Source organism: Camelina sativa, chromosome 18 (genome assembly GCF_030686135.1).
Source record: "Camelina sativa cultivar CO46 ecotype springtype chromosome 18, ASM3068613v1".
NCBI lineage: Eukaryota > Viridiplantae > Streptophyta > Magnoliopsida > Brassicales > Brassicaceae > Camelina > Camelina sativa.
In genome coordinates this window covers 4,417,183-4,434,329 of record NC_141897.1, presented here as the reverse complement: position 1 = coordinate 4,434,329, position 17,147 = coordinate 4,417,183, and the positions used below count along the sequence as shown (strand labels likewise).

The 17,147-nt window shown below is 28.4% G+C and overlaps 2 protein-coding genes and 1 long non-coding RNA gene across 3 annotated transcripts; 1 reads left to right on the top strand and 2 right to left on the bottom strand.

Moving 5' to 3' along the window:
* Positions 1–2,192: 2,192 nt before the first annotated feature.
* On the bottom strand, positions 2,193–3,311 carry LOC104760543 (uncharacterized). Its single transcript, XR_762963.2, has 3 exons — positions 2,824–3,311; positions 2,610–2,719; positions 2,193–2,512 (listed from the first exon to the last, which is right to left on the bottom strand). It is a non-coding gene; the product is annotated as an uncharacterized LOC104760543 (long non-coding RNA).
* A 3,530-nt stretch (positions 3,312–6,841) lies between these two features.
* Positions 6,842–7,713, top strand: LOC104760542 (uncharacterized). The gene has a single exon (XM_010483481.2). It carries the CDS (start codon positions 6,993–6,995, stop codon positions 7,458–7,460), a length of 468 nt encoding a protein of 155 aa, XP_010481783.1. The 5' UTR covers positions 6,842–6,992; the 3' UTR covers positions 7,461–7,713.
* Positions 7,714–14,632: 6,919 nt separating this feature from the next.
* LOC147921511 (uncharacterized) lies at positions 14,633–15,737 on the bottom strand. Its single transcript, XM_087497715.1, has 2 exons — positions 15,732–15,737; positions 14,633–15,229 (listed from the first exon to the last, which is right to left on the bottom strand). The coding sequence occupies exons 1-2, from the start codon at positions 15,735–15,737 to the stop codon at positions 14,633–14,635; spliced, it is 603 nt and encodes a 200-aa protein (XP_087353841.1).
* Between the last annotated feature and the right edge of the window lie 1,410 nt (positions 15,738–17,147).

Below are 17,147 nucleotides of genomic sequence, written 5' to 3'. Positions count from 1 at the left end.
ATATATCTTGAATATATATATATATATATATATATATTTTATGGAATTATTGCATAGAAGTTATTTTTGAGTTAAATGATCTTTTATGCCTTTAAAGTGAGTTAAATATTAATTAATTTTTATATGTGTCTTGACTTTTTTTAAAATGAATACCAAGTGTTTCCTTCCAAATTTGAAGTGAAATAGTATTTTAGTTTTCTTATATGATTTTATGAACTTCAATGTAAAGGTTTTTCAAAGTAATAATTACACTCACAATGATTGAATTATATATAAGCAAGACAAAATGCTTATATATATTATGTTACACATTGATCGTTTAAAAATGAATATGAACATCTAATTCTCAAATAAAGTTGATTTTTTTTGTTAAAACCAACATATGTGAATTTAAATTTAACTATGCAAATTTAAAAAATAAATATGAATAGAACAGAAAGGCAAGAAATATAAAAGAAATATTTTATTTTTATATAAATAAAATAAAAATTGAAAACAATGTTAAATATATATAATACTTTATAAATTAAAATATAGAAACAAACTCTTACAACACATATGAGATATAACAACATTTGATATTGGTGGGAGAGGAGGAGATAATGATTACTATAAGATGATAATCGAAATTAGATAATGGAGATGAATCTTTAAAAAATAGAACAATGTAAAATATATATATATATATATATATAATACTTTCTAAATTAAAATATAGAATCAAACTCTTACAACACATATGAGATATAACAACATTTGATATTGGTGGGAGAGGAGGAGATAATGATTACTTATAAGATAATAATCCAAATTAGATAATGGAGATGAATCTTTTAAAATAAGAACAATGTAAAATATATATCATGTAGTCTCTAAAATTAATATTTAGCATTAAAAATTTACAATGATATTCATTTGTTTTTTACAACCCATACAACAAAAATAAGAAATCAAAATAAATAAATAAACAAAAAATGATTTGAAGTATTGTAGAAGAAAATGAGAAAATGTGAAAATGAGATAGTAAAAGAAGGTGAATATGAGAGAATGAGAGAATAAGGAGAGACCAAAACCTAGATTTGATTTTTTTAACACAACTATCTGAAGTAAAAGTATTGTCTTAATAGTAAATTAGTAATTTAAGTTTTTTATAAAAAAATAGTTCATAACTTCATCAATCATATAAAATTTTCACTGAAATATAACAAATAAACCGCGCATGATTTCAAAACCTAGTTAATTAAAGAATTATCAATTACGCGTACACTTCTTCGTATCCTATGTCCGCCAACTAATTTATAAACAAATAAGATCATTCGCCGGAAAAAAAAAATAATAACCAACTTATGATGTATATATGAATTGATTAACTGCGGAAACCTAAAAAGAACCAACTGAAGATGTATCTTATTTGACCAAACCAAAATCATCGAACCATTCATTAAACATCTAAACGTGTTGTGATTTCTCCGACATTGACGTGTCAGGAAGAAATATATAACAAAAGAGAATAGTAAAGAATTTGTAAAGAAAACAATAGAAAGAACTTTGCATGTCCCATGAGACAAATTCAAATACCACACACTAATCACTTCGACGTACGTTAACAGAAGAAGAAAGAATTGAATACGTGGAGAACAAACAAACAGTTTTAGTTTTTTTAAAAAAGCAGACAAATTCAAAGAATATGAGAGAGAGAATACTATAAAATAAATAGCTATATAGTGTGACGCGTTTTTCTGATGGCATTATTCATATAACGCCCCTAAGAGCATCTCCATTGGTAGATGGTTAACAAAGTTGCTTAATAAGTCTTTTTTTTATTATAACTTTAGAAAAAACTGAAGTTAAGAATTTTATTAAGAAACTGCTAAATTTCATAGTCCAATGGTAGATCCTAAACAAAATCTGAAAGTATTAACTGCAGTTTTTAAAACCAAAACCTACATGAGCAAAAACAGAACCTGTAATTTTAAAAATCAAATCATGCAGTTTCAAAACCAAAACCTTTAGATCTTAAAACAGAATCTGAAACTTCAAAACCAAACCTGCAATTTCACATCTTATAGATACATAGAACTTAAAACACAAATCATGCAGTTTTAAAAACCAAAACCTTAAAGTTTTCAAAACAGAACCTGCAGTTTTTAAAACCAACCTGCAAGGAAGACTTATTCATAGGGACAATCATGTTTCTGATAACTTCATCTTGACTAAACTCATTCACTGTCAACTCATTATGAGTGTCATCTTAAATGAGTGGCAAATAAACAAGATTACGCATAACAAGTAACAAATTAACCACTTGAAAGTTAAACATTAGCAACACATGTTCTAGACTTATCATCAATAATCAATAAATGCTAAGTAATTACATGAACAGACATTTGACTAACTTCTGGAGAAGTAATGAAATCACCTTAAGCTCTAGATACATCACGATTCATGTAGAATCCTGCTTTAGGATTAGTCAAAACTTCCTCCATGTACTCTGCTACTGAGATTGGACCACCTTGAAACGATGATACATAGCCAAATTCATAAAACTTAAGATTCTTGGAACAAGTTTTACTACAATGTAAATCAATATGTATGAAATTCAAAGTTACCATGATAATACTCTTGTGATGCTTAACGAGCTCAGAATTAGGTGTAGATTCATGTATGAAAATCAAAGTTATTGCGATTGTTGATCCTTTTCAACAATGACAAATGGAACCTGCACAAAGCGAAGGATACCAATATCAAAATGAGTTTGATCATGGATAGAGCCAAAGTTGAAAGCTCTGAAGCTGATAAAGAGTGGAGACAGACAAACTTAACCTTTCTCTTAAAAAAACCACCGGGAAATTTTTGTCGGGAGATTTTAACACTTGTTCTTGTGACTCTCATCGCCGGAAAAATTCACCGATAATCCGCCCTACCACAATCGAGTCAGCGTTGGTGATCAAACCCGCCGCCTGTCACATGCAACCGCTGAATCGGTCAATTCCGTCCATGCAAATTCACTATCCGATTTCACCTCTCGATTCGATGGAACATCTCCGAAGCCTTCGCCGTTAAAACAATCGCGAAACAGAGAGAGACGATGAAGAATAGGGAAGAACTAAAAAAAAAAAAGCTTTTTTTTTTCTTCTTTATTCCGGAGCCAATCAGCTATTGACACACATCTGGTTACCATCGATTCTAAAACATCTTATATTTTGCATCGATCGTTAAACATTTTTTTGCTGTTTTCATTAAAATTAATCAGATTTATTATTAAGCAACTCTAAGAAACTAACTAAATACTACCAATGGAGATTCGACGCGCATAATAGTTTGGCTTAGTCCATTTACATAGATAACGAAAAAGATAATAAAGACAAACACTATATGCTTCTTCTTTTAGCTAAACAATATTTCATATTTAGAAAAAAAAATGTGTATAGACTGGAAGTTTCCTGAGATTTTAATAGATGAATCGAAGTTTTCTACGGCTATATATATATATGTATAACAAAACTAGAAATTTAGAAGAGGCTCACTTTAATCATATTTTAAAATAAACACACGTACGTACGGTATTACTAGAAATCATATTAAAAATTCTATTGAATATGATGAATATAAATTAATGTATTAATTACGAATGGAATAATACTATAACTGTAGTTACAGAAGTTAGAAACGAATGATTACAGACAGACTCTAATGATCCGAAAGTTTTTTTTTGACCTGATGTATAATATTGCAAAAATGTTGAAAATGACGATCGTCGAGAAATGATCTAAGTAGGTGCATTTCATACCATTGTACCATTTTAGTTATATTAACTAGTGTAAAAGAAACTGTATATTACTTAGTGCAGCCACACCCACCAACGCGTGGATCTGTGGTTGACAAGAAACATATATAGACTACTTTACATGTTCGAATTTCCGGTTCAAGAATATTCTTAGACTCAAAAATTTCTTAGTTGTTTAATTTAAAATTGATTTATTATTCTTTTGTTTGACAAAACATTTCATAAACATTGAACAAGATATAAGTTTTATAAACACCGATTGTTAATTAACATGTAATAACTTTTACACGAGAACACAACATCTCAGTTGGTGTAATAGCCCAAGTGTTGAGTGTTTCATGGTTTGGTTGAACATGTGTTTGATATGAGGGATTCGCGAAACCAATTGTTATGGTCCCTTAAAGTAGGTCCGTTGCTATACTTAGAAGTAAATTAAAGGCATGCATTTTTCGTGTTTATTGTTATTTAACTATTGACATTATTATTTTGCTGTCACAAAGAAAAAGGAAAAAAAAAAACTATTGACATTATTATTATATCAATCAATTGGATGAAATTAAAACTAATTGAGTTGGCAAACTGACGCCTAACTACCCGAGATTAATGATTTCTTGTATAAATCTAAAAACTATCCTTTGATTTGCTATCATAGTTTTGCAATACATTTGTTTGCTATATACTCTATATTATTAAAGTAATCCATATAAATACTGTCCATCAGTGTATCCACAGGCCCCAATATTAATAAGTAATATGTGAATTGATTAATTCCATCTTCAATTGTCTCAACTCTCAGTTGAGTGTCACTGTCATGTGAATATAAGAACTTACTTAAGGGACATATATTATCGGGAAAATTATTATATTTTTGATTGAAAAACACTTATATTAAATTTTAAATTATATCATGTTTAGTTTTTTCTTTCTTTTCTTTTGAGGTTAATTAAGAAAAGAAAAGAAAGAAAAAACTATTATTTTAAAGTGGTGGTTTTACAATATCTAATCATATCTCTGTCGACTATATGATGGAAAGCCATTGCGGGTTATTTTGCTTAATTAGGTTTACACCTTATGCATCTCAAACATTCTCGAGGGATGTTTGTTGATGATTAATGGTGTAATGCTTTCGAACCTTGTCGCATGACACTTTTTGGTTAAGGTTTAATTGCTTTTGGCTTTTGCGAACCGACTAGGTTTATTGTGGATAATGACTTGTTGCATATTTTTGTGCAGCCATAACTCTCTTGCCACATATCTTGGCACAATGGTAAATATAAGGGGTTCCATTCGCTCAAATGTATCATTGACAATATTTTCACTGGCACAACAAATCCTACGCATGTCAAAGTGTTCGATGTTTTGCTATTTTGATTTTTGAGGATGCATCATGTATGTCTGACATGTCGATCGATCAATGAAAACCGTTATGATCACGATTTTTTTTTTTTTTTTTTTTTTTTGTCGTCTAATCACGAAATATTAAAGTGGTGGTTTTACAATAATTTTTTTTATCGCACAAGTTAGAGAAGATGTCAAATTTTTTTTTTTAAAAACATGAATGCATATAAAAGGTGTATTTTAAAGGGTAATTCTCTTTGAAACAAAAATTGTGTGGGACATTAGGTATATGCAGATGCTTCTAGTGGGTATATTTGAGAATTGGGTAAGGAAGATTCATGTTTATCTCCTAAAATGTTATAATGTTTGATCGATGAGAGATGAAATGGGTTTGTCAATATTTTCAATGTTAGTATATTTTCAATTTTTGTCAATATTCTATCATATAGTACAACTAGATGATTTTAAATCCTCATTTTTTATTGTTATAGTATATATTAAACATAAATCAATTAACATACTATAAATCTATAACTATCTTATTACATAAAGCTTGATTTTCAAAGTTAGTAAGTCACGTGATCCTGACACGTGTCAAATTTTATAGATTAGAGATTTTGTCATGTGTAATACACAAGTTTTATATTCACAAGTTTAAAAATTATAAAGATAACTATAAAGAATTTTAAATGATTGTAAAATATATAAAGATGATTCTAATATGTATAAATTTATTAACCCTGAAATAAAAATGATTGTAAATACTTACCTCTATATAAATGAATGAGTTGTCTCCTAACAAAATTGTTTCTTCATTTACACCACCATTAATTAAACTTTGTTCTATGGTTAAAGCTTTTTTTTTTAAGAAAATAATTTCTTATGAGGTTGTCTTAGTTTTTCAAATATGAGATAATATTAGTTTTCATTTTTTCTTTGAGAATTACATTTTATTTTTTTTTCAGTTATTTTTAACTATTAAGTAATATAATATTGATATAATGCATAGATTATTTTGATATGAAAATTATTAAGTCTTACCCATTGGTATTAAGTGTATATGATTAAATTTTATTTTTATTAATGATGTAATATACAATTAAATTGTATTGCAAGATGGAGTGCATGCACTCTAAATCCAGTCTTTCATTTTTTTAATCCAATAAAATATTAAATTAATATTTGGAATACTATTTAAAATTTCATACATTTTTCTAATATAATTCAATATAATATATTCAGTTGAAAACAGGGAAAATGACTTATATTAGGTCTTGTGTAATAATTATATACTTTAACTATTTGGTAATGAAATTGAAAACCTATAAAATCAGAATCTAATCTACTCATATTTATGAGAATTAAAAGAAAAAAAATTCAAAAAAGGAGATTCTTTTTTTTTCCTACCTCAAAAAGCTCTTTAATGTTTTGTTTTTCCCTTACTTGTTCCATTGGTAACCTTTTTTTTTTTTTTTTTTTTTTGAACAAACGTTCCATTGGTAACCTAAATTAGAAGATATGGTAAAGAAGGAAGGACAAAGAAGTCATTTCCATATAGATGGTATTTAGCTGTAATTTATGAGATTCTAAAGGGTACTTTAAATGTCAGGCTTCTATATATTGTCCGAACCCTACTTCAAATCCCCTTGTCCTTTCATTTCTTCTTCTCTCCCTCAAATCGTCTAATCTCTCTCTCTCTCTCTTTCTCTAATTTTATTTATTTCTTAAATTACAAAAAGAGATAAATATATAAAAAAGCTATCTCGGGTTGTCGTTGTTATTTAAGAATAAATTACTGTTTCACCGCAGTAAAAGTATATTTTTAAAATTCATTGCTGACGTGGCATGCACCCAATAGGAAACAGCCATGAATACAAAAACGATGCGTCTTCCCCCACGCCGAGCTATCTCCGGCGCCGTAGCCGGGCAACAAACGGTAACCGCCGTGAAAAATCCACCACCGCCGCCGATTAAATCTATCCTCAAGAAAACTCCGGTCAGCCCTCTTCCAACAACCACCGCCGTAGCCGAAACCATAGCCGAGCCGGGTTGTACGAACCAGCTTTTAGCCGGATACTTGGCTCACGAGTTTCTCAACAAAGGCACACTCTTCGGAGAAGTCTGGAATCCGGCTCGAGCCCAAGCCGGCTCATTTACGGCCCAATTAACTGAGACGAGAAAAACTAAGCCGAGCCATGATGATGTAGTAGAGCCGAGTGATCATCATCATAAACGGAGGAGATATGTGGAGGTTGCTAACATACTCCGGGTAGATGGCGCACACTTGCCCGGTATCGTCAACCCTTCACAGCTTGCCCGTTTCCTTAAATCGTGATGCCGTAAATCCATGTGGAGCTATGTGATTGGTCTGTCTTTTAAATAACATGACGGGCTAACACAGAAACGTTCCCCCTTCTCTCTCACTCTTTTTTCTTTTTTTTTTCTTTTTCAATGTAAAGAAATTGACTCAGAAATATGTTTAGGGTTTTTAATTGGAATTTTGTAAAATCTGGTTATGGTTTTGATTAGCCAAATCTATGCTTTAAAATATGAAAATCTGAATCCAGATTTAACCTCTTTTTCTGAAATTTTCGTTTATTTGTTTTGATGTTATAACTGATCTTTATTATGATGAACAAACATGATCAATGATAAAATCTTTAGATCCGATTCGTTTGGACAATGAGAAGGAGATGAAGTTGAGATTCTCATCAGTCCCTTTGGTAATATATCTGGCACAGTTTGATTCTTCTTGCATGAACTGATTAAAAAAGCAATCTCTGTTTTGAGTTTGTAAAGTTTTTGATTACTGTGTTAATCTCTGCTTTGCTAATTTGGTTAAAGACTTGAGACTTTTCATGAGAAATCTTAAACAGGAATTAGGAAAATTTTGAGACCTTTTTTTTTTTGTGTCTGTTTCATTTAAGAGAATGAACATTTTAGATGTGGTTTATGTAATAATGTCATTTGCTTTTGCTAATTGTTTTTTTTTTCCATTTTTAGTAAATGGTTAATTTGTGTGTGATGCTTCAAATCTCAATAAGCTCGCATCAGGGTGGGTGAGGATGATGATGTTGAAAGGCCAATACTTGAATACTGGTTGGGTAAAATCAAGAACATGAAATTTTATATACGTAATACGTTTCGTGTTTTTTTGGTATTAACCTCAGCGATGAGTTTGGTTCTGTTCGATCGTTGTGGTGTCCATCGTATGTAATTCACGGCATTGAAGTTAACTGCAATCATCAAACCAGTCAGGTCTAATATTTTGTTTATCCATTTGACCATTTCTTTGATTTATAGGTCAACAAAGTTTTAATAACGACTCTTCAACTTCAATTGTTGTACGAAAAAAAAAAAACACTTACTTCATTCGTTTTTCACTGATTTTTCTAACTCAAGCTTTTCATATTAATTGAACGTTTTGTTAAAATATACTCTGTTTTTTTTTTTTTTTGGTTGTTGCTGATTTATGTTTGACGACCAAGTACATTTCCTCAAGGTTTGGTGAGTTCTTTAAATTCTTATATTTAATTTTTGTTCAATCTGTAATTTTTGAAAATTTTCGTTTATAGCATAGCCAGCTGCAAATTTCAAATATGTAACATTGTGGCCCATATTGGTTGGGATAGAGGGTTCTAAGTACAGCAGGCTGGGTATATAATATACATACATATATATGTCTATGCACAATATTATTTTTACTTCATAATTGTAGTATTTGAAATTTATAAATTAGAAGAAAATTTAATTGAATTTGTAATGAATACATGAAGGAAGCAAAACAAGAAAACACCAGTAGATGCACAATAGGAATATATAAACAGAGAAGCTTATAACCATTAAAGTCCTAAAACCAACGACGACTCGATAACCTTCCCTAATCATGAGTAATCAAATTCTTGTTTCTAACAAGATCTTATCTTGTAACCAAGAAGACGTTTCATCTAGAGATCTTCCCATTGCAGTGTTTCAGTGTGCATTATTTTTCTATTTATTAAAATTGTCGGGGGAATCTACGGTACTCAGCTTCAATTGAAAAAATAGGGGAAGCTGACGAGGATGTTCAATAACTTCTACAACTTGATGAGAAGAAAGTTCAAAAATGTCTCAGGTTACTAATTTTTTTCCTTTTCCCACAAGAATCTCATCAATTCCGCCTAAAGAGATGATACAATCATCATCTATCTAATCTATATAACCAATTACAATGTCTTTAAGTCATGGCGGATTTAATGTTTTCTGGTTATCTAAAACAAACCATCTTTTCTTTAGCAAAACAGAGATGATGCAATATGTGGGAAATAAATATATATATGTGGCAATAAATATCTTCCTTTTTTAGGATGATTTATATGGGAAATGATTATTTTCTTTTTACATAATAAAACACCAAAATTTAATTAAAAATAGTAAACAACAAATTATAGTGATAGAAGGCCTAAAGTTTTTTGCCGAAATGCCTTTCAATTTCTTTGGGCCGGGGCTGTTGAAAGGATTTATATTTTACTTATAATCTTAGCTCCCTAGCTCTTCACACGTTAGTTCAATAATCAACATTAATTTGTTATGATGATGATACAGCTTTCATGAATAAATACAAATGTTCATTAAAATAATATTAAACAAAATATTAATAAGAAAAATTATTGGGTTCCATTCTTATTCACCCTCTCTTAGTTAACCAATCAAAATACAACAAACTGTCATGTTATTTCATATTTATAAAATAAATCAAAATTAAAAAAAAAAAAGACAAAACAAATTAAGGAAACTAATTCCGTAGATTTTTCATTAAGGAAATTATGTTGGTTTAGGTTTATAAAATAATGATTAGAGTTTAGATTTTACAATTAAACGAAATCATATGCCGGTTTGGGTTTACAAAAAAGTGGTTAGGGTTTAGTTTTTACAATGAAACAAAATTATATGTCGGTTTGGGTTTACAAAAGAGTGGTTAGAGTTTAGGTTTTAGTTTTACAATTAAATAAAATTATATGTCGGTTTGGGTTTACAAAAGAGTGGTTAGAATTTAGGGCTTAGATTTTACAATTAAACAAAATTATATGTCGGTTTGGGTTTACAAAAGAGTGCTTAGGGTTTAGATTTTACAATTAAACAAAATTATATGTCGGTTTGGGTTTATAAAGATAGTAGTTAGGGTTTAGATTTTATAATTAAAGAAAATTGTATTTTAATTTGGGCTTATAAAATGAGTGATTTGAGTTTAGATGTTATCATTTAAAACTATAATATAATGTTTAGAATTAATAATTTTAAAATTAATTGATATACAAAATTTGTTTCCTTAATCAATAAGTTGTTTCCTTAACTAAGAAGGGGTGAATAAGAAAGGTTCACCCCTAGGGGTAAACCCAAGAATTGTCCAACTAAATAATAAAGTTACATGCAAAATATTAAATTTCTCAATAAAATTGTTCATATAGTTTTCCGAAAATGCAACCTAAAAGATTTCATGTCCATGCATTTGGACAATATTTCTACTTGATACATATAATCAAAGATTGAAAAATCTAGCTGAGTCCTTAGCTTTTGATTGCTAGGATACCACCTGTGTCGTGCTTAAGGTGAAGAGGAATGGGCATTTTCCCTAAGCGACTAAAATTTTTAAATTTATTAGGCCACATTTTATTTGTATTTAGGCTTATGTAGTTAAGTTGATAACATAAATCTGTATGTAAAATGGATGTTTTGTTTGAGAAGTCCATGACATTATAATAAAATAAATATGTTTTATGTATAAGAAAATTTCTGCACATAAAATAAATACGTTTTATAATTATTGTAATAATAGTAATATTAATGGAAGACAAATTTTTTTTTACGCAAATAGATTTATATTAATTTAACCAAAATTAGTACAAAGAGATTCAATTAGCCAATCTGGCTTTGATACAGACTCAACATAACAATCCATAGTTTGACAACCCATCTTAGCAAAAGAATGAACAGCTACATTATTTTTCCTATTTGTAAAGATACAAGAAACATGGTGAAATTTTGAAATCCATAACTGTATATCTCGGAGAAGATTTGTGAGTGAAGCATTATGAAGCCGACCACTGACTAAATTAATCAGATTATCACAATTACCTTCGCAGATCATCGAACTGGAGCCATAAGCTCGAATCCAGAGTAGTTGTATACTTGATAATAATGCATTTGCTTCCGCCTCCAAGGCTGAGTTAGAAAGAGATAGTTTAGTCGCTCCCCAAACAATGGCGTCGCCCAAGTATTTCGTATTATCCATCCTCCTGAGGTGTGATGACTAATGGGATCGTAGGCTGCATCAAAGTTACATTTAAGCACAGCAGAAGTAGGTGGTGATCATGATGAATTTTCATTCATCAAAGTTTGACTGCAATTTCTGTCTGTCAGTTTGACAACATGTATCCATTCATTTGTTTCAGCAAGTGCTTTTAAAAGAGTAATCGTGGCTCCCTCTCGATATCCACTAATGGAAGACAATTAATCTATCTATATATATAAAGTTAACTTTTCTCTCTTCTCTTTCCTCCAAATCAACATCCACCTAAACAATATTGTATATTGTTTTGCATAAAAAATACTATTTTAAATATTCATTCATTGCATATTTATTACTTATAATCAATAATAGTAAAATATAAATAAAAACACAAATTAAGTAAAATTAATTAAATTTTAAGATAGTAAAAACAATAATATAATTTTTTAGTAAATAATAAAAATAATAACTATACAAAAATGAAGTAAGTAAAAGAAAATAAAAATTTAAATAGTAAAAATAATACTATGAATTTTTTTAGTAATAATGTTATTATTCAAATTTTAACCAAAAATGATCATATTCCAAAATTTATGATGGGTTAATGAGTTTTAGAATAGAATTAAGAATTTAATGCATGATGGAGTAAAAAAACGATTTATGTAATTGTATTTATAAAAGTCTAAACATATAAATAAAATTGAAGTGAAACATTAGTTTCTAAGAAACATATACTACAAAGATTTATTATTAAATTTCACCTAAAAAATAAAAGATTAATTACTCAACTCAACTTAAAAGTTTTGATCTAAAACGAAGATATTGTAAAGGCCACACTTTGTTTGGAAAAGCTATGAAATTTTTGAAAAAATAATCCATCTAAAAAAAAAATCAATTGTCACAAAATATATAAAAGGTGATATGTAAACCATTAGAAAAAGTGACATATGAGTTGTGTGTGTATCATATCTCAAAAGGCATATTATCAATTGGAGTTACAATTCTATAACTTGAATATATATATATATATATAAGCTTGCGATTTCATCAATTTTATTAAATGTTTTTAACCCAAAACATTGGCAGAAACAACATATTTAAAGTACACTATGTTATTTTAAGAGGACGAAGCGGAGATTGCATCACAAACTTAACATATGAAAATAACATATGAGGTTTTAGAATAATATATAATTTGGATTAGTGAACGGATATTCATTGGCGGGTTTAACCGTTTCACCATCTAAGCATTCTTGAGTTGGTCGAAAATTCTATTATCACAGGTGATGCACTTGAACAACCCCGTTGTAGCGACATAGCAATAAAACTATTCATTAAACTTTGTATATTTGCATTTATTATAGGATATCAATATGTTTAAAATTAAAAATCTATTTAATTAGGTCAACGATCTACATTCGTCGTTAAAACTTTAAAAATATCTTTTCATGAGAAATTAATATGGAATGAACTTTTCTAAGGATAAAAGGTCAGAGATTGTCGACAATATTGTTTACTCTTCCAGTGAGATTTTTAAGTTATTTTTTGTTACCAGGTGATATATTGTTAATTTGCAAGAAAAAACATTATTGTGACAGTAAACCATATCTGTTATATATAGTTTAGTAAAATAAGTATGACGTTTATATAGATTTTATCTTTTAATTTTCAAATAACTATATTTATATTCAATGATTCTGATAAAAAATTTAAACTAAACTCCCACGCAAATAGGTATAACAAGTAAACATTATTTTCAACAATAACAAGTAAAGTAAGTTTAGTGTTAATATAGATGTATACTCAAAAGTTTAAATGATTTATACTCAAAAGTTTAAATGTGTTAATATAGATTTATACTCAAAAGTTTGAGCTCAAAATTTTTTATTAATAGCAAATATTTTAAATTAAAATCCCGCGCGTGCGCGGGTACAAATTCTAGTAAAAGAGATAATTAAGAATAAAGGAAACGTGTGTTTAGAATTGTGGCTTATATTTTTTTAGGAAAAAAAGATAGAAAAATCGTGGCTTAGACTTTATTTTTTTCATCTTATGGTAATTGTTGTCTTTGAAATAATATTTTTAAAAACATATGCCATATCCATATATATACGTTTTTGGAGACATTTAGCAAATAAATCTATGAGTTGGAACCTATTTACAAGAATGTTGTTGGCATTAAATATTAAATATTAATTTGGTAATTAATTTAAATAATATTAAGATTCTGATTTTTTAAAACAAACTTTCCACCTTAACCAAATTTCCAAAAAAATCTGCCTAATAAATAATCGATTAATTGCTAAAATATTAGCCGAGATATTTGATCTCAAAACATTGATTTCAGATTATTTTCCCACTATAATATATGTAACAATCAAATTAAATAAACAAATTTAAATACCAAAATATATCATATCCCTACCGTTTCTTAAAAAAAACAGATTACAGTGATCTACTCCCTAATTAGTTACTAAATCAAATATCAACATAACGTTCACCCAATAAATACTATACACCTAAATCCCGATTATGTATCAGCAATCAGAATTACATAATCCTTAAGAAAACCCTTAAACACTGTTTTGTTCATCATTTTTAGATCTCCGTTAACATATGTTGACTTGTGAATCTGTCTCCAAATCTTGGAAATCTTTATAAGAAAAAGATAATGATTGAGAAACAATGGAGTGGTTATTCTATTTTTTTTTTTGGTTGAAGAGCACAATATTTTGTAATATCATATACTTGAAATTTTAGAATATAGTTTTTTTTTGTAATGGTTTTCATTTCAGTTCTCAAATATAAGGTTTTCTTATACAGTTAAGTTCTTATTTTTTATTTTACTTTATCAAAATAAATTATCGTTTATTTATTGTTTAATGCTTTTAAGATCACAAATAGTTTGGTTTGTATAAAACATATGTTCACAAACATGAACAAGAGAACTCTTACTTTTCGTCTTTATACTTTTTTTTGTTTTTTTCTTAATTCATGCAAATAATATTCAAATTATTTTATATTTTTGATAATAATTATAATTATTTATCTATATTAAAATACATTTTAATTTGTTGACAATAAGAAACATCTCTTTTTTTTTTTAACTTATTTCCAATAAATCAATGAAATAATATGAAAGTACAGTAGAATCACCAAAAAATAAGAATAGCGACAAACTGTACAGATCAAATGAAACCATAAAGAGCTAAAGTACTGACTCATCTTCGTCGTTCATCCTAAATTCGCTCATGAAGCCATGCTGGACCGCCGAGAGCAAGATATGACTGTAACCGTCCATCCTTGGTGACACTAGAGGCAATCGCCCTAGCCAACTCATTGGCTTTCGGTGAAGAGAGCTTAAAACAGAGCTCTCCCATCACCCGTATCCCTCTAGAAATGTTGTCAAGTTCAGAACGGTACCTTGGCCATTCCTCAGGCGTTTTAATCGCATCCAACGCAGCATGATAGTCCAACCAAATCTCACATGAAGTAATATGAAGGGCATGTAAGCTTTGTAGACACCATGTGATACAACTCAGTTCTGCAGAAATCCTGTTTGATCTTGGCAAAAAAGCATCCCTAGCATGATATAACACATTCCCCTCATGATCCCGTAACAACCAAGCCCCACCACACAACGAAGAATCATTCACCCAAGATGAGTGAAGATTGCATTTAAGATGACCCGGAGCCGGTCTAGACCATCGTTGTACGACACTTCTCCCTCTCTGAACTTCATTGATTTCAGCTAACCCGATCAGATGTTGTTGCTTTATCCATTCCTCCGAAGTTTCCAACGCCGTAGCAACCAGGATATGGTGATTTGGAACACGCTGTGAGAAACATCTCTAATTATAAAAATCTCGATAATTACACTTAAAATCTTTATGGTTATAACTTCTTAATTTCCAAATTAGACGATTTATAACAAAAGAGAGTTAATGTGATAGCTAAAATCCCGAAATTAAAGCAAAATGATAACCTGATTACGAATATAATTATTTTAGAGAATTCAATTATTTTAAGAAAACTCTATAAAATTCTAAATTGTTTCCTATAATTTCGTTTTAATGTCATATTTTCCTATAATACTCTATTCATATTTTTTGGCTTTTATTATGGTAGCATCAGGATAACCAAGTCATTTTGAGAAGAGAATTCTTTGTAGGTAATAAACTTTCCATACAATTGAGATAGTTTGTATATTTTTCACTAATATTTTCAAGACAGTTAAGTTATTTTCTGAAACTGATATTTGCCAAAAAAATTATAAATCTTACAAAATCAATCACGATAAACAACATTATCTATATGTACATGCACAATCATATATACTTCCATTTAATTATATAAAATAACTGTCCACAGGTCATTCTCTAGGTTTTGAAAATGATACATCTATACTAGTATTTTTGCAACAGTTTTTGCTCAAAATATTTTTTGGAAAGTTTTTACATTGAATGTTATTTAATGGTTACATTCATATCTAAACAAGTTTAGTTAACTTTCTCTACTATCCTTATAACCAAACAAAATTAAAATATTTTAAATATCCATATATATATATAATGTTCTATAATTAATATAGATATTTAGAAGATTTATTCCAGATTAAAAAAATTATTCTCCTATCATCTCTTTTTGATTTTAAAATTTAAATATAGTGAATCATCATATAATACATAAAATTAATAAAAAGGTGTATTTTTTCTGCATATATTGTGATTTAAATTTTTTAAAACAATCATATATTACTCAATTAATATAAAAAGTGTGTGTTCAACATACATATATAGTAAATTTACTGTATGTAGTAAATTATAAAAATTTAAAAAGTTTATAATCTATAACTGATATATCTAAACTTAGTAAAAAGTTTAAAATTAGAAATATTTAAACATATTAAATCTTCAAAATTACACAAACGAGTTATATTACATGACGGATTATATGACATTACATGATTTAATTAATAATACTAAAAAATAAACTATCAATAATATGATATTTCATTACAAGTTAAATCCTCATTTTAATGTTTTAACAACACCAATATAAAATATGTCGAATCAAACTGATTTAATTAAGATTGTAGTAAACAAAGATTATTGTGCGGTATACCAAAGTTTATATAATAAATCACTAAAACTAACAAAATATTATATTAGCAAAATTAGTATTAAAATAGTATATTAACAAAAAAAATAAAAAAAATTATTCCGCGATGTATAACGGGTCATAATCTACTTGTATAATATTAATCTATGTATTCTTTTGTTATATTTACCTATTTATTTATTTCACATATTATTACCAAACGAAAATTATACAATCTAAATTATTATAAAACATACTCAAAAACCAACACAAAAAGTACAATCCAACAAAAATGATGGAATCTAAATTTTAATCACTACAAACTAAAGCAAACTCAAAAATATAAAATATGAATATTTTTTATTTATTATAAAAAAATATGTACAACAGATTAAAATCTAGTTTTGTTACACACAGCTTTGAGCCACAATTACCCTTAGCACGGCAATGGATACCACTCAAAATACTAATAGCGTGATCAAACCAATTCATACAATGTGAAGAAATACCTTATGTCGGTTTCATACTAAAAACCAAACCGAACCGAACCGAATATATACAAATATACTAATTATACGAAATCGAACTGAACCGAACCGAACTGAACCGAACCGAGTGGAACAAGATGGTTTTGATGGGTCACTAATGGCTTTT